The 24,673-nt window shown below is 39.0% G+C and overlaps 1 protein-coding gene across 1 annotated transcript; it reads left to right on the top strand.

Moving 5' to 3' along the window:
• Nucleotides 1–496: 496 nt before the first annotated feature.
• On the top strand, nt 497–24,170 carry LOC101850582. The gene is made up of 6 exons (XM_005103613.3): nt 497–994; nt 10,298–10,569; nt 11,857–12,070; nt 13,063–13,452; nt 20,227–20,397; nt 21,256–24,170. The coding sequence occupies exons 1-6, from the start codon at nt 874–876 to the stop codon at nt 21,471–21,473; spliced, it is 1,386 nt and encodes a 461-aa protein (XP_005103670.1). The 5' UTR covers nt 497–873; the 3' UTR covers nt 21,474–24,170.
• Nucleotides 24,171–24,673: the final 503 nt, after the last annotated feature.

The raw sequence follows: 24,673 nt of genomic DNA, 5'->3' as shown, positions 1-24,673 counted from the left end.
ATTATTATTATTATTACGAATGTATTATTGTTATTATTATTATTATTATTATTATTATTATTATTATTATTATTATTATTATTATTATTATTATTATTATTATTATTATTATTGTATCGTTGTTATCGTTCTTTTTGTTACTTCATTGCTACCTTGTTTTGCCTACTTTTATTTCTTTTGGAATTATTTTATCGTTTATTGCTATCACCTTCATTATAACATATCTTCGGGCAGCGGCGACGAGTCCCACTGGGATTATCGTAACGATTGTGTTTTTACAATTCCTGTGAAGCCACGAAGAATTTAATAAAGCAATACATCACATTAATATTACTAATCTAGATTTTTATAGCATTCATATTACCGGTACTATTGCAATTATTATTACTAGATCTATCACTGTTTCTATTACTATTACTAGATCTATCACTATTACCATTACTACACATGTATTACTATTACTATTTATTACTATTACTATTACTATCATCATCACCATCATCATCATCATAATCATAATCATAATCATCATCATCTATTGTTAGGCCTACGGTACCTGTCGAGAAAACATAAATGATGTGTTTTGTTTTGTGTAAACCTAAGAGGACAGAATTTTGATTTGGTAAAAAAACAAACAATGTGAAGTCCCCAGAGTTGTGGTTCTTTCCGGCAGTGGTTCAGAGTTCAGTGATTTCCTGCTTTTCCTTACATTACATTCATCAATTCCTTGTTAGGTGCGAAGTGTGTCCCTGCCCGTGGGACAGTGTCCAATGGGCGAGACGAAAAAAACAATGATAGATTTGAAAATACAAACATTCCAGGGCTTGTAAAATCTCTTTTGTTGCGACGCCTTTTGTGGAAAGACTTTGTAAGATGAATTTGGTTAACGGCTTGATCTTTGCCTGTACCCTGGCCCTGTCACTGGTGGTTGTATCAGTTGGGCAAGATTTATCTCAGACTCAGAGCCATAATTTTCCTGTGGACTTACAACAAGGTAAAATTGTGATATTTTTGTTTGTTAAATGAAAAATGAAAACCAAATTGCCAATCGTAAGGGGAGGACTTCTGTAATGAGTGACCACTATGAGACAGTAGAACAGAAAGGTAGGGGAGCCGAATAGTGATGGTAGGGTTAAAGTTTAAGAAGTGCCTGTTTCAACTATTTGCAATGCCGCGTTGCGATTAGCACCAGTGCAAAATAAAACTCTACGTTCTGATTAGAGCCAGTGCTAAATAAAACACCGCGTTGCAATTAGCACCAGTGCTGTGTTAAATATCAAGCTTAATCTACTTGTTGTTACTGGAAGTTCTGATGGCCGAATGGACAGCGCATCTGCGTTTGAAGTCAAACCATTATTTTATGAGCGTGGGAACGAATCCCAGTCCGGAAGGTTTGTTTTTTGGGGGTTTTTTTCATTCTCCTCTTCCCGACTGACCAACAATTTTTTTTCCATAACTTGTCTTGTTGTGTAGTTTTTTATTTAGATCTAGATCTAGAATCTAGATCTAGATCTAGTCATGAAGCATTCACTTTCTGGTTTTGTCCCCAAGAGGAGCTTTTACCTACAAAGTAGGCCTATTTCACTTTGAGGTCCCACAGGTTTCCTACTTTCCCAATTTTTTGTCAGAATTTGGAACTTTTTCAAAGTCAAAGGGTTTATGTATTTTATGTCAATGGAAAGGTCTTTTAAAGAAGAATTTTTAAATGTTTGTTAGAGAAACAGCAAAGGCTTGTGAAAAAAAGTTATTTAATAAAATGTAACCTTACCTTGGTGCAAACAACACAATCCATGCACCAAATTTGGCATAATAATCCGTTTATAATCAAATTCACTGGCCACAAAAATCATTATATGTACACTGTAAAAATGAAAGGGAGTGTATACAGACCCGGTAACCGGGAATAAAGTCACAAAGTATACAGACCCGGTAGGGGAACTCTTTTGTGATTTCGGAAAGTTTCAGCACCCTCTTGGCTCAGGTTAGAACTAGGTTCTTCTAGATCTATGGCCTAGGTCTAGATCTAGACAGACAGATATAAATCATTGATCTAGTTTCGAGGCTAGCCTAGATCTAGATCTAAAACTAAATGAAGATTGCGGATGTCTTTTCGATGAACGATCGTTTTTCCCCTGTTTTGGAGTTGGAGGAATCACAATTCGAAGAAAAGAACAATGTCATAATTTCAATCAAGCAGTCACCCTCTCTCTCTCTCTCTCTCTCCCCCTCTCTCTCTCTCTCTCTCTCTCTCTCTCTCTCTCTCTCTCTCTCTCTCTCTATCTCTCTCTCTCTCTCTCTCTCTGTGTATCGCTCGCATTCTTTTTTTCTTTGTTTGTCTCTGTCTTTCGTTCCCTCCTGCCAACTGGCGGGCATGTCATATACCGTTGGCAGAGAATTCTAACCGTCTAACTCGAAATTTTTTCGAATTGCTTTTTTCCTTAAAATAGATCGACATAACGAATGGCTACGTCCTATTAAAATCTAGAACAATTTTGACAAACAAAAGTCTTGTTTTAAAGAGAAATTCTAACCGTATATTCCGACTGGCTTCCGTGACTGAAGAATTCTAACCGTCTAACACGTTTAGGTAGTCCGCCATTGTGGATCACGGCGATAACGTTTTGCTCTGAAGGAGGCGTTTGATTATAAATAAAATGTAAAATCAGAAAAGGCTGCTTTTGTTAAAGGGTTGGTTGACTGTGTCGAGCCCGTGGAGAAAAAGGAAAGAGAAAGCAGAAGATCGTGGTCCATGAAGTACCATCTGCGAGTGAATGGGGCCAGAGTAAAAGTGTGCACGGCTTTCTTCTTAAGTCCTGTATTTTGTTACTAGTGTGTTCACATTGTTCTGACATGTGGGTTGGGTGTAGCAGAGGGTGAGGTTCCAGTTCAGAGAAAAAGGGTTAGGGAGGAGACTACAGCATCAAAGAGGTACTTAAACAGTTTCTTCGTGATCTGCCCAAGTTGCCATCTCACTATTGCCGAGGGACTCCAGTAAATTATACTTGGAACCTATTTTCCAGAGCTTACAGGCAGTGTACCGCCATTTGTATAAAGAAAAGTATGAGTGTGTGTATGTAGGGGAGGGGTATGTGTGTGTTATGTCTCAAATGAATTCGAAGGTGCTCTGACTGCAAATAAATTTGCTCCTTGTGTGGTTGATTTTTTGTCATCTGATTTGACTCCAAATCATTATATTCAGATGGATGTGGTTGTATCAGAACTGCAAAGTCACAATGAGTTCTGCACTGTTACATTTCAGCTCTGTCAAAGGTAAAACTGTAACATTAAAATTCCTAGAGAAGGGCTATACACAGATGGAGTTGGACAGTGCTCACAGCACATCTACTACACAGCTGATTATGTCAGGCTAATGGAAGAAAGTAGGAAAATGAAGCCATATATATATGTAGTCAAGTATTTGACTCATTGTATCTTTTCTGATTTCATCAAACTAACCAACCAGAGTTTTCACACCAGATGGTCAAATTAAATACAAACTGAGATTTGATGATGACTGGTCACATCTGCCTTTGAAGCGCGGCGAGCCCACAGACAGTCTCCATAAAGACATGAAATGCCTCTGTACCAGGGTAGAAAGTTTAATTCGTCCATAGAGAACTTTAATAACACATGCAAGAAATGAAGTCTGTTGTGCCATCTGACTACCACAAGTTCTATGACAATCTAGAACTGAGTACGTCACCAGTGCGCAAGTTAAAACCCACGGTTAAGTCTAATTTGATATGCAGTGTATTGTGTTTTGGTTTATGTAGTTGTTTTTTTTTAGCTAACCAGAGCTTTAGCTTCATTGGGTAGAGCATTTTAAAGCGTCATAATGGTGCTTGGACAAGAGGATAATTCGTTCCTGTTGACACTGGATGCTGCTATGGCATACCTCATCTTGATGACTTTCTATGTAAAATGTGTTATTTAATTAGGCCATACATTAGGTGGAGATGCATTATATGAGGTTTAGTTGAGCATTTAAAAAAATCATATTACTAGAGTCTTCCAACCAAGTTAAACCATGATTTTAGAGTTAGAAATATTTCAGTTTCTTCCACTGGAGAACTGATGGGTTGCTTTTCAATCTTGCTCGACTTCGAGCCAAGACCAACATCAACAAACCGAACAAGAATACGAGACCTTTTCTTTGCCGGTGATGCTGCTGTTGTCGCTCATAATGAATCAACCCTACAAATAATCCTGTGTTTAAGAAGATTGAGATGGCTGGGCCATGTCAAGAGAATGGACGACAACCGGATTTCGAAGCAATTTCTCTATGGACAACTTGACATGGAAAGAGACCAAGGGGAAGGTCAAAACTGAGGTACAAAGACATCTGCAAAAACAGATTACCTAAGCTTGGAGTAGATGTCAGCATCTGTGAAGAAATAACGGAGGACAAGAAAAAATGGAGGAAAATGATAAATGAAAGAACTATTATGCTAGTGACTAGAGAGCAAGCACTGCGACAGAATCTGCACTTCAAACAGGAAAAAAGTAGCCATAAAAGAAGCTCCATGAAGACAATTCGTTATCGGAAATTCTTCTCTGCCCCCCCCTCACGCCCCCCCCCCCCTCTCTCTCTCTGTCTCTCTCTCTTTCTCTCTCTCTGTCTCTCTCTCTTTCAGACCCCTCCCCCTCTCTCTCTCTCAGTCCCTGCCCCCTTCTCTCTCTCTCTCTCAATCTCTCTTTCTCTCTCTCTCTCTCTCTCTCTCTCTCTCTCTCTCTCTCTCTCTCTCTCTCTCTCTCTCTCTCTCTCTCTCTCTCTCTCTCTCTCTCTTGTAGCTAGACAAGAAACCAATCCTTCTCACAATTTCCTTGAGAATGGAGGATCAAATAGTAGCTTTATAGTAAAAACTTAACGACGCACTTAATCTGTCGAAAAGCCCATTGCCTAATTAGAATTATGTGGAAATAAAGTGCGACGTTCAGTTTTAGATATAATAACAGTATTATTGTTAGATTCTAGATCTACAGTACTATGTAGTATTAATTAGAACTTTTATAGTAGGTATCCTATTGGATTGACTGCAGGTGTAGTCATTTCGAGTTGTTCGGTAACACTAACATGTCACGATGACTGAGTTAGACGTAACGAAGCGCGTGGCGTCCCCGCCGGGTTGGAGAATTCTAAACGAACATTAACGTTCGTCGACACTTGGACGGTTAGAAATCCAAAACTGAGCGGTCTATCCGTATAACTCTGGTTAAGGACTTAGAATAATAAAATTTCGGCAATTTTGTTTTAAATACTTAAAAGTAGAGTCATGTATTCCAGTCTAGCGCATTTAAAGACAGTAAATCCTCATAAGAGCCTTTGAATTCAGTTTTTTGTCTCTCCTGTAAAATTTACGAAATCGGAGTTGGACGGTTAGAATTCTCCGCCGACGATACATTTTGCTAGCACTTTTCCCCCTGCTCTCTCTCTCTCTCTCTCTCTCTCTCTCTCTCTCTCTCTCTCTCTCTCTCTCTCTCTCTCTCTCTCTCTCTCTCTCTCTCTCTCTCTCTCACTCTCTCTCACACACACACACACACACACACACACACACACACACTACCGGGTCTGGGCGCTGAAACTTTCCGAAATCACAAAAGAGTTCCCCTACCGGGTCTGTATACTTCGTGACTTTGTTCCCGGTTACCGGGTCTGTATACACTTCGAAAATGAAAATAATAAAAATAATTTTAATAAAATAATAAAAAATGGGAATAACTAAAAGAAAAAGAAATCAGTTGAAAAAATGTCTCCCAACGACGGAGCAGCTAAGATATAAGACCACGAAATCATCATCGGCAATGATCCGGACGGCTCAAAGCATTATAATCGGCATCAAACAAGCACTAAAAGAACGTGCTATTTTTGTCCCTAACGTCATTTGTTTACTTCCTACACATGCTACATGTGGTGTTGCAGTCTTTCAACAATATAAACATAATAAATATGACAGATAAAGGCGTGTAATTGGGTTGGATTTGTAATGGTTTCCAACGTTGGTGTGTTTCACTCGTAAGAGTTTAGAAAGAAAAAAACTTGGAAAACAAGACAAAACATCCACCTCTTCGAAAAGGACGCCAAAGAATGAAAGAATGGCGTCAATCAGAAGTAGTTTTTTGCCTCGGCTTTGCGGAAAGTCTTCGCGATTTTCCGTAAATCTCCTAAAATTGCCGATTTTGGCCGTAAGATGTCGGCGGCTCAGCAGGAGGGGTGCGTCACAAACGACTCTCGAATCTACTAATAATTTCTTCAATTTTCGCAAATTACAGCTTAAACTGATGTAGAAACGAGTATTGCGTAGTCTGAGCCTAAAAACCTACATTCATTTCGCTATTGGAAGTAAATTTGGCACTTGACGTCGAATAAAAATGTCAGACTTAGTCCTGCGATTTGCAACCACCATTTCGCTCTGTCATTTGCCGTTTGAAAACTATGCTAGATTTCCTTTTTTCACTTGTCACATTAGACATAGCTGCCACTTTCCCGCTAAATTGGGGAAACTCCGCTTCATCTAGCTTTTCCCACTACTTTCCTCCTTCCTCCGCTGGACCGCTCTCGGTCGCAGATTGCGATACTTTTTTTTCCCTGCGGAAAACACTGATTTGGGAGAGAGAGACGAAAACGCGGCTTGCGCATGTCCGCCCGTAACTTTCTACTTCCGTTCTTCTTGGTCTAGTTTATTGTGGAGCAACACAGTGTCGATGGGGCATTGGGAGGTTGACCCGCCGAGTTGTCTTTGAAAACAGCGGAAATTCGAGATAAATTGATGCCGAATGCAAAAATAAAAGGAGCTGGAATCAGAAAGAAGCAGCCAGTGTGCGACTTGAAAAATTCCTTAGAAAATTGGACAAGCCGCTTGCTGCCCTTTGCGTTTGGTGCGATAAAGTCACGGCCCGTGGCGCTCCTGTACAATTGCGGTCGCGTTTGTTTACATGACGGCTATTGTGGCTGTGGAAGTGAATCTAGATCTAGATAATATATCTCTAGATATAATCTAGATCTACACATATTTAGATTTCTAGATCTAGATTAGACAGCCTAGGCTATAATTTTAATTCAGTTTAGATCTCTAAATAAGAAACACACTACAGGGGCACTGAGTGCAAACGGGACCGCAATTGTACAGGAGTGCCGAAATCGCTCAGTACAGAGGCAAAGGTGTTGCGTCCTTGATCCAATACTGCTCTACTTTGATGTAGAAGTTTAAAGTGAGAGAAATCTTTTTTATGAGACACCAGCTGGCAACAAACACTGGATTTTTAGTCACCAAGTCCAAACTATGTCAAATTGACTCAAATGCTTGTTAGTCAACTTATTGCCTTTGGGGGTTTTTTCAAATACATTTTAATTTAGTTGCCTATGGTTAACAAATATGACAGTTTTCCCTTCCAAAACCGTGGGCTAGATTTTCCAGTATATATTGCCTCTTGATCTCACTGGTTGTACTCAGGCCTTCGGAGAGCGCGCGTACGTCTTCACCTGAATTTCCTCCTTTTTTAAAATTCCTGAGTGGCAGCTATGATTAGAAAAACATACTTCTTGCATGTTGTAGCCATTTTTTGAGAAAAGCTAGCATATATATGTCATTTAAAATGAAAATTGTCACACTCGTGAACATCGGGAAACGCACTAAGTCTAAATCCTTACGTCCATGACACTGTTACGCTAAATATCAAACAAAATTAACAAAGTCAACACTTGTTTTTAATTCACATGTTTATTGGACCCATAAACAATCAAAACAACAGCAATTGAACACAAAACAGTGAAAAGGAGAATTTTATTTAAAAAACAAACCCTGTGTTGTCTCTCACACCCTTACTGTGAAATCCGCCCTTTACTTTTCCTTTTACCAATTTAAGCCTGGTTAAAGTTCACTAGTGGGTTTCCTTGGTCTGTGAGTCTAATTTTTTTTTTTATTTATTATTTTAGTCTGAGGAGAAGAAAAAAATACCTTCCGGGACCGGGATTCGATGCCACGCTTGGAAGCACTGAACGTTAGAGAACATAGACAGCTTGTATACATTCTCTAGGCCTAACAATAGAGAATATGGACACTACCCCCTGTTAATTAAAACGCCGAAGCCTAGATCAGGCAACGCCAAGTGTGATGGCTAAATATAAAGTGCACGCAGAGATAATATTTTTAGGTATTGTATGACGACACCACTGCGGAGAAGAAATAATGCTTACCGAGTTACACCGTCTTGTTATTGTTATCCAAGCGTCTTTTGACTTACTTGCTCAGACTCAAACTCAAATGATTATGATTATGAGAGATGAACAAGACTACTTTTGTGCAAACAATGTCAGAAACAATTGTTATTTGTTTTAGTAAGTGTATAACGACACTTGCAACACAATAAGGTCATATAAGTGCCGAAGATTTGAGGTGTTACAAGAGAGTAACGAACGCAAAAAAGAAGGAGAGGAGATAAAGACGATAGATGTTTGATAGGAAAGAAGAAGCAAACCACACCAGAGCAAACCCACAACAATTGTTAGATCTAGATATCTAGATCTAGATCTACCCAATATTGATCAGAATAAGACAACGTCATAAAAAAATGAGTAAAATCCTTGGAGGTTTATCAAGAAACTGAGAAAGCTTCCTCGAAACAGACAGAACTACAATATTATTATGTAGAAACGATGGCTACTAGTACTGCCATTTCAAATAGCATGGGAGCTAACCAGAATTCGGCATTTCAAATAGCACAGGAGCTATTCAGAACGCAGTGTCGCAAATAGCGCCTGCCTAGGGTTTAGCCACTAAAGTTTAGGCTTGGGGTAGGGTTAGGTCTCTTCTTTATTGTGTTTGTTGGGGTGGTTGCTCGTTACAGAAGTCCTTCCATCTTAAGTAATGTGAGGTAATGGACAATTTTAAAATTTGTGAATCAGTGTCACCCATACTTTGCACAGCTGTTTGTATCAATTTGTCTTAACTTAATCATATTTTTCCACAATAAATGAGACTAGATCTAGATTAAAAAACTTTTCTTCGTAAATTTATATTTATAAGATACTGTAAATCTCCGCCACGCTGGAAAATGGGATTGTTCACAGCCCTTCTAGCACACATTTTGTTTACTTGGCCTACATCACAGCTCACCATTGACACTTTTTAATGGCAAAACTTGTTGCAAGAAATCAGTTTTATAGTGAACGAAGTTTTTGCACTAAAGGTTCTCAAAACATGCATTCAGTAAGCATAATGTCGCAATTAGAAAAAAAATGACAGACTTGCTTTTAAAAGCAATAGTGCCCCCTGTAAACCTTTCAAAATCTGTAGAAATCACCCACTAAGATATTTTATTAGTATTTATTAATTTATGTTCCATCTAGATCACTACGATCAGGCGATCAGTATCTTTTAAGAGTTCTTAGAAAAGGGGGTAGAAAATTAGCTGAAAGATCGTTTGCCCACCTTGCTCCATCAGTTTGGAACTCTCTTCCCCAATCCTTGAGACATACAACATCTGAGTCTAAATTTTAAAAATCTTTAAAGACACATTTAATGACATCATTTTTATATTAGTAGATTCATGTTAAGTACAACGTTATGTAAATGACTATGTATCCATTTATGTATTTAGTGAATTGCATTGTGTATATTGTTTTATTATATATGTGCTCTTTTCGTGACGATGTGTAAGCGTGCGCGTGTGCTAAGCAAGTTGATGTGTGTGTGTGCATGCGTGTGTGTGTGTGTGTGTGTTTGACGTACATGTGTGCACATGTGTGCGTGTGTGTGTGTATGAGTGTGTATGTGCGTGTGTGTGTCGCGTGCGTGAATATTGTTCGTACATGCATTTATGTAAAGCGCCTAGAGCTGTGTTTACACGGGAGTGGGCGCTATAGAAATGATCTTCATTATTATTATTATTATTAATTTTCTAGAATACAGCTTGCAGGTGTTTACAAAAATCTTGGTCAGTTATGACAAATTGATACAAGTTATTGTGCAAAAGTTGGAGAACCCATTTTCAATAGTTGAAGAGATATTTGACTATAAGTTGCGCCGTGAAATTTTTACAGCACGATAATTAGTCCTCATTTTTGGAACTCTTAGGCTGACTGATCTTATCAAAATATTGGTCAGTAAAATTAATTTGATGGACTAGCCAAAGTGAAAAAGTCTCTCTTCTTTTTTCGGCTGTTGCTGCAAGTAAGAAGAAGTTTGAGTCCCTGTTGTTTATTTTTAAAAAACAACCTTTCGTTATAATGAGCATAGTGATCTTCATAATATTATGTTTTTAGAGTTACCATTTTTCTTTTAACGCTTTTTTTTTACAGTAACCCTGGGAAATGTTGAAGATTGTGGACAGTTTGTGGATATGAAGGCTCAGAAGAAGTACAGTCTCACCATGAACCTCACGTCTTCAATTTCAATTTGCGGAACTGTCCCAAGCTCCGATGGTCCAATGGGATTTGAATGTCAAATAACTTTCAACTATGAGGACGTTTTCTCTCGAACAGGGAACCGGCTATGTGTGGATGTACAAGGGATTCCGTCATCTTTTGGAAATAGGACACAGCTGCGGCTTGTTGTCGGTGACAATTTGAAGGTATACTTTAAGGGTGGTGTAAAGTTTTAGTGGGTGAAATAGAAAAAAAGCATACACGGTTCTGTGCTCATGAACTGACTTCAGTTTACAATCAGTGCGTTGTATATTCATTTTGAATAATTGTTATGGCTTAAAAGGTTGAGTTTTAGTCAATTTCTGTGTCCATGTCTGGGTTGTGAAGGTTTTCGTCTCTGACAAATGTAATATGGAGGAATTTATTAAGGGAGGAAGCAAGGAGATTCCGTTGTGAAAGGATCTCATCTTGAATAGGGTTCCGGCATGTCAGATTCAACTGTACCTGTTGAGTCACAATTTTACTTTGAAAGGAGAAGTATGGTAAGGAGAAGGCTGTAGGCACTGCTACCATTTCCAGTAGTTCAAAGATTTCAAAACTTAACAAGTGTTACCAATTAATAAAGGGTGACCGTATTTGGGTATATATAATGTAGCCCAAATAAACACTCTCCTTATAGGGACTATATATAGCCGAAATTTAGGTAACCCCCCCAGGTAACCTTATTAGGGCTATACTCACTGACATAACCAAGCATCCCTCCTAGACCTACTAAATGCCAAATGCAGTGAAGTCAATCGAATGAACAGCAGTCTTCACACTAGAGACTTGGATGTCCATTTGAAAATATAAATGAGAAGCAGAAGAAGATACAAATGATAACTTTTCACTTGCCACACACTTGCTTTGCAATGAGCTGTCCAGTTTCTCCACTCCTCAGAAGAGTGATCAATGTCATTGTGTCAAATGAGAGTAATGGCAGCTTGTTCTGATGCTGTCTGCTTGGGTGCTGGCACATTTGATGATGGTGAAGGTGGTTAGAGTTTTGTCCTTTCATATCTCTGATCCAGTGGCCAGTTTGAGTCCTTTGGCCTGTAGATATGGCAAAGAATTTTACAGGTTTTTATGAGCTGCAGTTTGTCGTTGCAAAAGCTTTTCCTGACATCAAGGAAGGCAGGTAAGTAGGCGGGGCAAGTAAAGAGTAGGTTTGGGACCATTTCATCCTGTCAGTCACACAGTGGGCAAGGGGGGGGTTGCTATCCTCATGGTCCAGTTCAGTAAGAATTCAGTGTTGTGTTCAAAGGCGAAAGATAAATTTAAAAAACCTGTTCTCTTCTACGCAGGGAATTTAGTGCATCTTTTTGAAATGGTTTAAAAATGTTCTAAGTGGTGGCAGATTGTTGCTGTAGGGATTTTTCTTTCATTGATTTCAGGGAGTTAGGTTTTTGTGTGTGTTTGTGTGTTTTCTTTAGCTTGCTCTTCTTCTTTTGCAGACTGTGAACAGCTCTAGCCTACTGAAACCAAAATCAGAACCCTACTACGTATGTGCCAGTCCAACAAGCAAAATCATTTCCCTGTCACTGCTTGTGAGGAAGTCGGTGCCCATGTGCAGGACTGGCCTATATGGGGCTCCCTCCATCACGCAAACTCTGGTGGGTAACCCTGTCAGAATGGGGACAGTGACCCTGAGGGAGGATGTTCCGTCTTGTGAGTTGTTTTGCTTTTTATTTGCTTTTTTTATGTGGTTTGGATCGTAAGTTGTTGAGTCAGAGCTTATGATGAGCCCGATTGATAAAAGCTGCATTTTTCTACCTTGTGGAGAATATGTTCTCATGATTTAGTAAGTTTTTGCTAGCTTTAAGCATTTAGCTTTGACTTCGGAGTCAGGTTTAACATGATTTTTTTTTTTCAAGTTTTATGTGAACTTTGTAGTGGTATAGATTGTAACGAATAATGTCAAATATATATGTAACTACATCATAAAATTAATCTTTTTTCCACATTTTGGCCTCGCGTAACTATTCTTAATCGATGAAAGGTGGAGAAAATGAGGACAACAGTTTTTATGTAGCTTTCTGTTGTGCAAACTCAAAATGATTTAAACCAAAAAATCAAGGAAGCTGCAGTTTTGCGAAAGTGTTATGCAAAGTTTACAAGGGGACTCTTGTTTCTACCTCAAAGACAGCCTGATATTTATTTTTGGCTAAAATTAGGTCAAATTCTATCAAATTGTATACACTGAATTGATTATGCACAAAACTTCCATATGAACAAAGAATGCAAAAGATAAAAATATAGTATTTCAATGCCAACTATGGTTATAGTCCCAATATCTAAACTGAGCAGTGAGCAAAAGAATGCTCATTTTGTAGTACTGTCTTACATAACAACTGCAGTAATAGTAAGTGTTGTTACTGTAATAGTAGCTTTGATAGCCAAAGAATTTTGGGGTAAATTTGTGTTTTGTCCTAAGTTTGTGTTTTGCTCTCCTTGCCATTATCATTATCATTTCCTCGCCACCCCTCCAACACCCCACGCATGCACAAACACAGACACACATCCACACACACACACATGCGCGTGCGCGCGCGCACATACACACACACACACACACATGCACACACACACACTGATGTGTATGTGGAAGAGGGGGTCGGCTACACTTGTTTTTAATTTGAAGTACCACTCCCTACTTACAGATGATCTACTTGAAGAGCATTGTGGTCAATCATACCTTATTCATGGTGATCACTACTTCATCAAGTTTGACCAGAGCCGGTTTTCTCTAAAGCAATGCCAGGGCAACGTGACACACGCGTTGGGCTACTCCAAGAGCCAAGGTTGTCTTCAGCTGCAATACCTTAGTCAAAATTACGGATGTGATGTCTCCATATCCCTGGGCCAGAAGATTGGTAACTGGATACGGTTCACTGTGCCTCAAGGCGGACGGCTGCGATACCCTTCTCTACCTTTGTGCGGCACATTTTTCCACACCGAGGGTGATGTCTTGCTTACAATAAAGAAGAATGGTTCCCCTTGTGACGGACAGTTTGTGATAGGAGTAAACTTCACTGAAGTGGAAGATGGTGGTAAGTGTGCACGACATAAACTGACCCCTTTAATTAATGTCCTGATATATGCTTATAGTTTTATATACGCTCTTGCTTACTGACATTATATATGGTTGGTATATATTATATATATATAGTCTATATATATATATATATGTATATGAAGGGCTCACAGCACAAGGGAAAAACCAGCGACGTCAGGTTTTTGCAATTCCAAGACAATTGAAAAACAAACTTTAAAGACTTGTAACTCTTTTTCTGCTACAATGATCTCTACACTGTTTACATTGACTTCAAGTATGACCATTTGTGTTGACAATGAGAAATTTTCACAGTCTTCATGTTATGGGTGTTTAGGTGAGAGCAAAATAGAAAAATTATGTTGCAAACTGACAGCTCTGGTTTTACCCTTATAAGCTGTTGGCAAGGTCTCCATCTTCTATGAAGTCAATGAATTTTGAGCTTCTTTACTCATTTGTGAATACAAACAAAACTAAATGATCCAAACTATAAAATTGCGCACCATTTTGTAATATTTACTATGTTTTTAAAAAATTTAAACTTTATTTAATATTCATTTTTGGATGGCAATTCTGAGTCATCAGACTCTTGTGTGGCACTTTGTCCTCCAGCACGGGCAATTCAGAGAAAAGCTGTCGGGCCAGAACACCTTCAAGACCTTTATGTCTGCATATTTGGCAGCTTTGATGGTCAGCAGGCTCTTAAAGAGGGGTTTCAGGGGCTGGAATCTTGCAACGCTCTTCTTTTCCACCGGCTTCAAAATGATTGCTGTGTCAAACGGACCATTCCAGTTCTCTCTATACTGCATTTGCTGTGGATGGGCCTGTGAGATACAGATTTCAAGCATAGGTCGAGTGGGTATTAGGCAGGAGACACGGTAGTACAGTTTAAGATTCTCTGACACATTCTGGAATACGGCTTGTGTCATCCCCACCATCTGGAGCAACGAGGGTTTCTGAAAGGCTGTCTTGAATAGCTCCACCCAACTGGCTGGCATACCAACAGTGACCTTCTCATTCACCAATGCCATGTCTCTGTCGCTTTCCTTGTAGCTGTGTCCTCTCACTGGAAACAAAATTTTCACTTTTCCGTACCTTTCCTGGTGGACAACAACATGATGGAGAAACCAGATCACCGTCCAGTTCTTGTTTTGGCCTGGGCACAAGTCACATCAACTGGCAGAGTGTGTAGAAAAGAAAGTAACGTAGCTACATGCTGACCACATCTTCTTCACCTTTTTTGCTGACTGTCTCGTAACAGTTCAGGTGTACTGTTTCATAACTTAGCGAGAAGATTTTAAAGAAAAGAGATATCAGCCTACGATTGTACAAGTCGTTTGCTGAGATGTTTGGGCAGCCCAAGTTCTTCTCTATGAATGATTTTCTCATTTAGCAGCGCATGTAAGGCCAATGCAGTGGTTCGAGCCTCAGCTCGGTCCGACGTTGTGTCCTTGGGAAAGGTACTTTACATGAATTTCCTATTTGGTTCAGTCCTTTAACTAGAAGATCCCGCCTCTTAAATAACCTAATAGTGTTGACAGGGGTGTTAAACCTATACCATTTCACCATTTTTCACAGAAATATGACCACTGATTGGTCACAAGGGACGCATCAAAGAAAAGTGCGCTTGACATTCCTGGTTTTTCCTTTGTTGACATCCTGTCGTCGCAGGTTCTTCCATTGTGGGCTATACAGTGGAAACCATATAATATAACAGGCCCGTTAACTTTTTTCCTACCAGACCAAAATCCACCACTAGCCCAGGGCTTTTCCCTGACCTATTTTTACACCCCTACCCCACCAAAGGAAAGTGTCGAAACACCCAACAAAACACACATAAGCCATATCATATGGCCCATCAAACTGAAGGTTCAAAAATTATCTATGAGATGGTGATGCAATGTTGAAGATTTATTCCAATTATATTAGTTTGGGGTTTCTAAAAGTGATTATGCAGTATCGAAGGTGTCATATGAAATCAACAATTTTCCAGCGTTGAAAGGTCATATCTAAAAACGTACAAAAATGGCATCATTCAAACTTCCCAGGAAGGTTCCCTCAAATAATGCAAAGAAATGCTGAAAGTTATGTATGTGTACCTAATATATGAGACATATACTGAAGTCAGGGGAGCGCATTTTTTCTCATTTTTACGTTTCGAAGGGGACAACAACAAAAAAGTGCTGAAATGACTAAAAAATCGTCTGTCAGTGCTATATTTTCTTCTGTATCTGCTAACAGGAAGTCTATTCTATTATTTTGAAAGCGTGGATCGGCCGAGAATTTTGTGTCTTTTCATTACTGGATTGGAATAGATAGCGACCCACTCGAGCTGTATTTTGCGGCTCTCGGTCCAGCGAGGCCACATCCGCGAGCCGCAAAATGTGGCTCGCAGTAGGGAACGTGTTAATAAGAGGGATCCGGTAATAGCAGGGATTTTTTTTAAATCCCCATTTTTTTCCTACTTTGTCTCTATTAAAAGTTATCTGCAATAACAGGGCCTCATCGGAGCCCAATCGGTTATAGCAGGGACAAAGGCTCGTTAACAATGTGTAAAAAGTAAGAGAGAGAGTAACGCAGTGATGGAGCAAGCACCCGCAAGCCACACCACGCCACTGCAAGCACACAAGAGAGAGGGCTGCGGTGTGTTGCAGACTTCGATCTAGCCGTAAGCCAAGCTACACGCACGCGTAATGTATCCCGCGCAGTGTACTTGCGGCAAGGGAAACTACCCATGAATAAATACAGCTGGATAAATCCACAAATGCTACTTCCCCTGCATTTCTGATGTAACAGTAATCTGATATAACAGAACTTTTTCTGTGGTCCCACCATCCTTGTTATGCCAGGTTTCCACTGTATTTTCGAACTCTCACAGAGACTGGAAGCGCTCGTTTTTCCATATGTGACTTAGACGGAGTAAAGCAGACCCAGCCAGGCATCATGCTTGGACAATAACCCAGAAAATCAAAAAAATCTGACATTGCTTGTTTTTCCTTTGTGCCCTTATATATATATATATATATATATATATATATATATATACAGTCAAACCTGCCCTGACGGCCACCTCTATAAGACGGCCACTTTCCATTTCCCCCCTTGTGTTGTTTCTATATAATTTAACTGTGTAAAACGGGCACCTGTCCAACGCAGCCGCGGCCACCATATTTTAACACACAACCCCTATCACACAAAGCAATAACACCTGTCTTAGACGGCCACCTCAGTGACTCCATTACGTTTTGTCATAAATTGTGCATTGGCCCCTGGCGTTGTAGGCGAGCCGTCATAATTCAATCACCTGTCATTGTTGTTAGGTAGTCCCTTCAACCGATCATGTTGCGTAGGCCCCTCCCACTGTTGACCAATAGCTACCAATTTACAGCTGCTGGTGAGGTAAGCATGTGATCCCTCAAAACCCATAAGCCCCGCCCAGAACTCATACTCAAATCGTAAGTGAGATGAGTGGTCACTGTTTACCCAGTGTGTAACAGTAACAAAGGACGTCAACAAGAACTTGTGACAGAAGCGTCGCTCGTTCTCCGAGTGGTGGCGACCCATGTGTTTGTTTTAACATGGCACTCGGTCTTCCTCGTCTGATACATTTCGTTTTATTGTCACCCTTGTGCAAAATCAGCAACAAAATAAAAATTACAAACAAAATACAAACCACCACCACCAACAACAAAAACAGCAACAATGCGGCTACTTTCGATAGGGACCTCAGATGGGAATGGTTCATTTTCTTCATCTTGATCAGTCCTGCCTAAGATGGCCACCTGTCTTATACGGCCACTTTTCTCCTTGACAATGGGTGGCCGTCTTACACAGGTTTGACTGTATATATATATATGTTTATGTGTGTGTGTGAATGTAAATACAGGGTGATCCATAAAAAACTGTACAACTTTTTTTGTTTATATTTTCCTCCACACTGAAGTTTTGCTTTTCAAATTTGAACACAACATTTGGAAGTCAAAAGGAATTTGTCTGATATTCGTTTTAGATACATCCACAGAATAGTTTTGGTCTACATAGCATGTAAAAAAAACAACCCCATTTTCAACGATGTCCCCATTTTTGTAGCATGGCGCACTAGTTCGCATTAGGCCTACCACTAAAAATCCCAAAGATCGCGCCATATTCAAGCTTCAGTAGTCTAACAGGCCAACAAAAGTTTGCCAATAGTCTTTCTCAAGTTTCTTTTGCCTGCTGAGATCATGGTTAAGCAGAGAGCTTTTTGTTTTGAACATTTCCTCACCACCTACTCATTTCGCAAGTTTCGCACAAGGAACAGAAATTATGTTATAGCGCCCTTAAGGCCTTCTTCGATGTCAAGGGTGAAAATGGTCCATTAGTTAGGACCTGTAGAGAATCAGAACTAAAAATTCCCAGACAAAATGACCACTTCAGGTCAAACACACACTGTTCGCACCCCTTTAAATGTCACCAGGGTGCAGAATTCAGTAGATGAGCCCCATGAGACGTCTGTCCATAGATGATGTCTGCACCAATGACTTTACCCCATCTCAATGGTCTTCATTCTCAAGGCAGATCTTCATCTACGACTGTCCCATTTTCCCGTTCGCGAAGCTATCAGAGGATAGCAATGTGTTCATGATTCCTCGATCGTCTTGAAAAGCGTGAACATATCTTCTATGACATTTGGTTCCTTGGCAAAGCCCATATTCACCTTTCAGGTTATATCAACTCCACAAATGCTGTCTATTTGGACAACCTCATGCCGCCCTATTGTCTCGAGAAACAGCTCGATACTGTAAGGTGTATAGTGTGTGTGGCTTTGAGTACTCATGTTTGAGTGGATCTTTGTGTTTAGCCTCCACAGAACATTACGAACGACGCGTTAAAATGTGTCGAGTCCAAAGAAGGACATATAGACCATTGGTTCTCGAAATTCCAGAATTTATAAAATATGTTTTTTAACTCTGTAGGAGAAAAGAAATATTGTTTAAAGGTTACAGGGATGAAAAGATTAGATTTTAAAAAGAAAAGGAAAGGAAATAACAAACCATTCGTTTTATGACTTTCCTTACAAGCTCATGTAGACACTGAGGCTAGGTGCCCGGTTATCGTGTACGTATACACACAATAAAATAATGTAAAACGCCTTAAGCTGCGTTCACACGGGAGTGGTCGCTATAGAAATGACCTACATTATTATTACTATTAAATGGAGAGAAAAAATTTGCTGTATTTTACGATTTGACGAGTTAAAACAACACCATACTGGTTTTAAAAAATAGAATATCTGAAATACATCTAAATACAGATTACCGGTGTATCGAAGGTTTCAAGAGAAAAATAGAATAGGGTCAGAATTGATTGGAGCATAAGCTAATTTTGCATTTAGAGGTTGTTCGAATCTCCCTTCAATTTTTTTTGTTTTTATAGACTAAACCTCATACTACACTTCTAGATCTTCGCATAAACCAAGTACCCGGTATGTACTAAATTTGGTCAAATTTTATGCCTTCATTTAAAAGTTATTACGAAAACCGAGGGTTCAGTTATTTTGGGTCATGCTGTATTATATTATATTTGGTCGATAACTTTATTGTTAACGTACTCGTGTGTTGTTACTAGTAGATGTTAATAAATTTGTATTGTGGGTCATGATTTTTTTAAAGGCTGTTCTGCTTTTATGCTACCGGTACTCAAATTGTCATGTTTTTTTAACTAAAAATGTTGAGTCCATATTAATGCACCTGGGATGGGAAGGGTGCAATTTTTTCCGATTTTTAGGCTGTTAACCTTTCAATTTTTTGCAATTTTTCTATTTCAAGTCTTTTAAATTTGTGCATTTTGCATTTGTAGGTGGTTTTTATTAAAGCCATTTCCGTTTTCCAAATGAGTTTCTTCTTTGTGAATTTTATGTCGAACAAATTCCTTTTAGATGAATTATATCTGTTCCAAATTACCTCTTTCGAGTACAAATTTTGTGTGAGATATTCAGAAAAAAAGTTGTACAGTTTTTTTTGGATCACCCTGTATCTGTATGGGAGTGTATGATACAGATATTTGTATGTGTGTGTGTATGTGGAGCAAGGGGATAGCACTCAGTGTGTCGCCATGTCAAATGTGACTGTATATCTGAGTGTTCTGTGTAATCAGGTTCACAAAGAATATCAGGCTGCTCCAGCTTTGAAACGAATGCCCTGTAGATCTATATATTATTTTCTTGTCTTTGACTGTGACCATTCTCTCCCTCCCCGCCCCCCCCCCCCCCCCCCCCTCCCCCATTGGGTGTCATTGTCAGGTGGCAGTAAATTGGGGAAAGAAGTACATTGTGTCGCTTGTGTGTGATAAAGTATTTAAATGTCTACTTGATCTTGAGCACTTTATTCAGTACTTACTTGACTTACTGTGCACATAGGCCTCCACTCGCAGAGCGGCCACTGCGTGGGTTGCTATGACGCCATGCGCAATGATAGAGACTTTTAACTTAATTTAACAGTGAGGGAGCTTGAGTAGACTTCAATGTTTTTACAACCGCTCATCGTCATTCTTCCAGCAATACTATTTTAATTGTGTGTGTGTGTGTGTGTGTGGGTGTTTGACGGTTGCTCTAGTGTGGTTTGTTCCTTTTTTTCCCATCAAACATCTATCGTCCTTATCTCTCCTCCTCCTTTTTCGTATTTGTTACTGATATCTTTGTAATACCTCTAATCTTCAGCACTTATATGACCTTATAGCGTTGCAAGTGCTATAAAACTCTAATTAAAACTAAATCATGTATGTTTTTTGTTAGATAATGACAAGAAGGACGATGGCAAGGACGATCTCCGTCACCTGTACATGGCGGTGTTCATCACCCTCATCGCTGTGTGTCTCCTCATCCTGGGACTCACCTGCGTTTGCTGTCTCAGAATGCGAAACAAGAGAGCCAGACAAGCAGCTCGACGACTGCGGAGCAGAACAAGTGAGTCTTTTTCTTTTAGTTTTAATTAGAGTTTTACGGCATTTGCAACACAATTAGTTTATTTAAGTGCAAAAGATTTGAGGTGTTACAATAGCATAACAAGCACAAAAAAGATGGAGGAGAGATAAGGACAATAGATGTTGGATATGAAAGAAGGAGCAAACCACACCTCAGTAATTGCCAACCACCCAGTCTTTTTCTGCCTAGCTCACAATTACTAACAGATCACTCCACAGTTTGTCAAACGTGATTGTTGTTGATGAGATGGTGTTTGTTTTTACAGCCAGTGCTTTTTGTTTTCCACTGTACTTGAATCCTTGGCTAATAGTAAAAGTACTTTGACTGTAAAATACAGCTTATCAAATTTTCATCTCCACTACTACATTGAACAAGATGAGATGCACAACTTTTTCTGCATTTATCATAACAAAAATGTTGGAAATGTAGTAAGACTAATAATGAAATTATGTAAGCAGCATTTACCACACAAAGGTAGTGTTAGAAAGGTGTATGCTGATGATTAATTTATGAGAGCTATTACTCCTGGAGACAGATGTTCACATCAAACTGCTATTGACCTCTTAGAGTATTGTGAAAGATTTCCAGGTTATGTATTATGACTGCGGCTGATAAGGACCATTGCATCTTGCGCATTTATGGAAATTTCTTTTAGTCATTTTCTTTTTTAAGGCTTGTGCAAATATTGCTTTAGGGTGAGTTTAAATTAGTCTGTTAAAATAGCTATTTTGCGGACATGGCCTCCTTTTGACCAACACCATGGATGTGTAGGAACAATTGAGGCAGTTCTCTGATTACTTTCAGTGGTCTTGAAGATCGTTTGACTTCTCTTTCTTGCAGGTGCCAATGCAAGTGACAACGAGGGATTCCAAACAACAGTCCCGTATGATCCGTCTTTGTCTGCTGTTTTTTGGAATCCTGATAACCCTGGCCAAGTCTTTGGACTGCCAACATATGAAGAAGTCATAGGACAGAATTCAGGGGTGAATCCATCCTCAGATGGCAACAAAGACGACTTGCCGCCAACCTATGAGTCTTTGTATGTCTCAGACTCCTAGAGGTCAACAACACAATGTTGCATAAGAGCTTGATGGAATGTTTAGAAAGGAATAGAGATATTATATTTGTATTTTCCAAAGCCAATCTTTAACTTTATGACTTTTTGAGTCTGGGGTATGATTTTGGTGGATATTTCCATACTCCAGGGAGTGTTTGATTTTCCAAACATTCCTTGGTGTTGAAAAACAGATTGTGTTATGTTTAATCGACAAAATGAACATATGTTTTATAGTTTTTTCTGATACATTCTTGAAATTTTGCAAGATTCCAGTGTGAGGTCAGAAACAATATGGATTTGAGTCCTTCTGTACATTCGCAGTGTTGTGACTTGAAGCTGCATTTTTATCAAATTGTCTTGAATGCACACTGTTAATTCTGTTTTATGCAGTTACTACAGATGATCACATTTTATGATTCTACCTTCCACTAAGATGAGTTTGCATCTTTCTGTTTTGCAACTTTGATTTAATGAATGAGGAAGACCAATCGGATATACCTTCCATGCTGCCTCATAGATTTATGTAGTTTACATTAATTGTGGACCTTCATGGGAAAGAAGAAAAGCAAGCTCCTTACTACAAGTCTAACTGCTCCATATTCAGGAAATTTATTGAAGATTGAAGGTTCACGTGTATGCTTAGAAGAGGGCATGACTATCACCTCTGACCATGAGAAAGAGTGAGAGACAGGTATAAAAGGTTGTGAGTAGGGGTCCCTCTTGCTTGTTGCATAGTTTAACTCTTTATCTCCGGCAAGCCGCTCCCAGCTGCCCGCTGTCAGCACCGCTGTGCCGGTGAGCCGCTGACAGCGGCTCGGCCACGTTCTCTTATGTCGACTTCGTCATCAAATTGCTTTTCGGCAGTTTCCAAAGACAGGTCTCTTTTACCGTGAGTTCATTCATTAGATGAAAAACTATCAAAATAGGTTCACTTGTTTTAATTTAATGACCAATTTAGTGACATATGTCACTTTTGCTTTTACATTTCGTATAGAAAAAGGGCCCAGGCATAGTGAATTTACCCCTCTCAGAGGTAGAGAGTAAAGCTTCCCGGAGCAATTACACACTTCTGATTTCAACCTTCAGTTAACTTTTCAGTGCCCTTGCTCAAATTCACAGGTTGACCGTTTGACCTACTCTGCTGTGCCCATTGATTTGTCTTTATTTGTAAAAGGAAAGGATGAGATGTTTCTGAAGAGTCAGTCAGTGTAGTCACTGTTTTATGAGTCTTTCATTACTGTATGTTACCTTTTTTTTGTCAGTTTTGTTTGCTTCTACTATGTTACTTAAAAATTAAGAGATGGAACACTATCTTTTATGCTGGACTGTTTTTGTGGACCTTTATTCAAACTTGATCATCTGCATCATATGAAAATGAGGAAATTATTTACATACAGTAAAATTTATTGGTTGGATTGTAAAAAATGTCCTATTGCTAAATGGCCCTGATTGGAGCTGAAGGTTGAATTTGGTACATTACGGTTTTAACTCTTGCCTCACATTCATTTTTCCACACACTGATTTTTTTAACAGGGTGAAGAGCTATGAGATAATATTCTTTTCATACTAGAATACCACGAAAATGTTTAAACAACAGGGTGGAGTCTGACTGGCCAACAGAATGCAAAGTAGGGAATGTAGAGGGTCATGTTTAGAAAAGTTATTTGGATAAACAATTTCATGCACAAGGCCTTTCAGTCAGTGAGTCATCAGAGCTATGCAATGGGTAGTTTTGGAGCATTTTTGTGTTTGAAATCAAAGATATATGCTGTTTTTCCTTGTGTTCCTGTGACTCTGATTCTTGTCACTCTCATGTTTGATGATGCTGTAATGTTATGTAATCATTCCCGGTTTATACAGGCTTTTATTCTTGAAACGAAAGTTCTACCTGTGATCTTCGCATATAAATTTCAAAACAACAACGTATGCTTATGAAATATGTGCATTTAAAAAGCTTGTTAGAAAACGCATTGGGGAAACTGCTTGGCTCATTGTTCTCCTGGTTTTGTTTTTCTTCTCCCTGCCACTGCGTTGGGCATGTTACACGCTTACAGTTGGAACGAAACTGTTCAACTGTTCTACCTCAAGATGATCCTCCATCCTCTGATATATTCTGCAGGGTTATTTCGAGATAACTTCAGCAAAACGATGTCATAATTTATTTTTTTTTCATTTAAATAAAGTAGCCGATGAAATAAGTGTTGAAAGCACATAGTTGGCTAATTTTGATGCATGTACACAAATTTAAAATTGGAATTTATTTTCTAGATTATGTGAATACTTTATTACAGACTCTGTAATTCCATGAGTTGTCAGGTTATTCTGCAAATCATCAACTTTGAGTCCAGCCTTAGGTCTAGAGCAGACAATATCGGTTTAAAAATAATTGAGTGTAGTACTGCAAACCTCATGTTTGTAAATTACTTGTTTCATGAGACTATTGATTCAAGTCGTGGATGTAGGCTTACTTCTAATAGTTTGCACACTGAGTATGAATAGTTAACTTGGCAGGAGCATGCCATGCCGCAGGGAATTTATTTCATATTGCCAGTCATTCTCTCTTTTTGCCATTTGTATCATAACAGCCAGGGGCTGACAGATCTGCCGTAAGCTGACAAAACGCCTTTTTAAATATTTTTGGCGCTAACATTTTTTATTTGCTAAATCGAAAGCCTGATCATTTCCCTTACTTGTGTAAAAAAATCAAAGTGAGACTGTGACTAGTTTTTTAATAAATTAGAATTCAAATTTCGGAAGAACGCCTTTTTTAAATGGTTACACTCACAAAAAGCCTCTTTATCTCAAAACTGCTCTGAATTTTTATTTTAAGACGTTTTGTCTGCTAAGGCAGAGATCTGGTGATGTCTTCTGAATGAGTAAATTTCTAAAATTTCGTTACATACATCAGACCTGCCAGTCACTCTATGACCAAAAATTGGAGTTTACCTCAGAATCCTCAGTGCTGCCAAAAAGTAAAGGGTTTTGGAAAAAAATTTGGAAGTATCCAGAATCCCAGTAGATTACTATGATTATGTTACAAACCGATTGTGGCAAATAAACATGTATTGCAAACACACATAAATAAAGGTAAATAGAAATGTATATTTTTACATTGTTTACAATCATTTGCGCAAATACATACAAATAATTGATATAGAAAGGTGTATTTTCAATGCCTCTACGATATGTCGCAAAAGACCC

Source organism: Aplysia californica, unplaced genomic scaffold, assembly GCF_000002075.1.
Source record: "Aplysia californica isolate F4 #8 unplaced genomic scaffold, AplCal3.0 scaffold00382, whole genome shotgun sequence".
Taxonomy (NCBI): domain Eukaryota; kingdom Metazoa; phylum Mollusca; class Gastropoda; order Aplysiida; family Aplysiidae; genus Aplysia; species Aplysia californica.
Note: the sequence above shows the minus strand (reverse complement) of the source record. Positions and strands in the feature narration are given on the sequence as shown.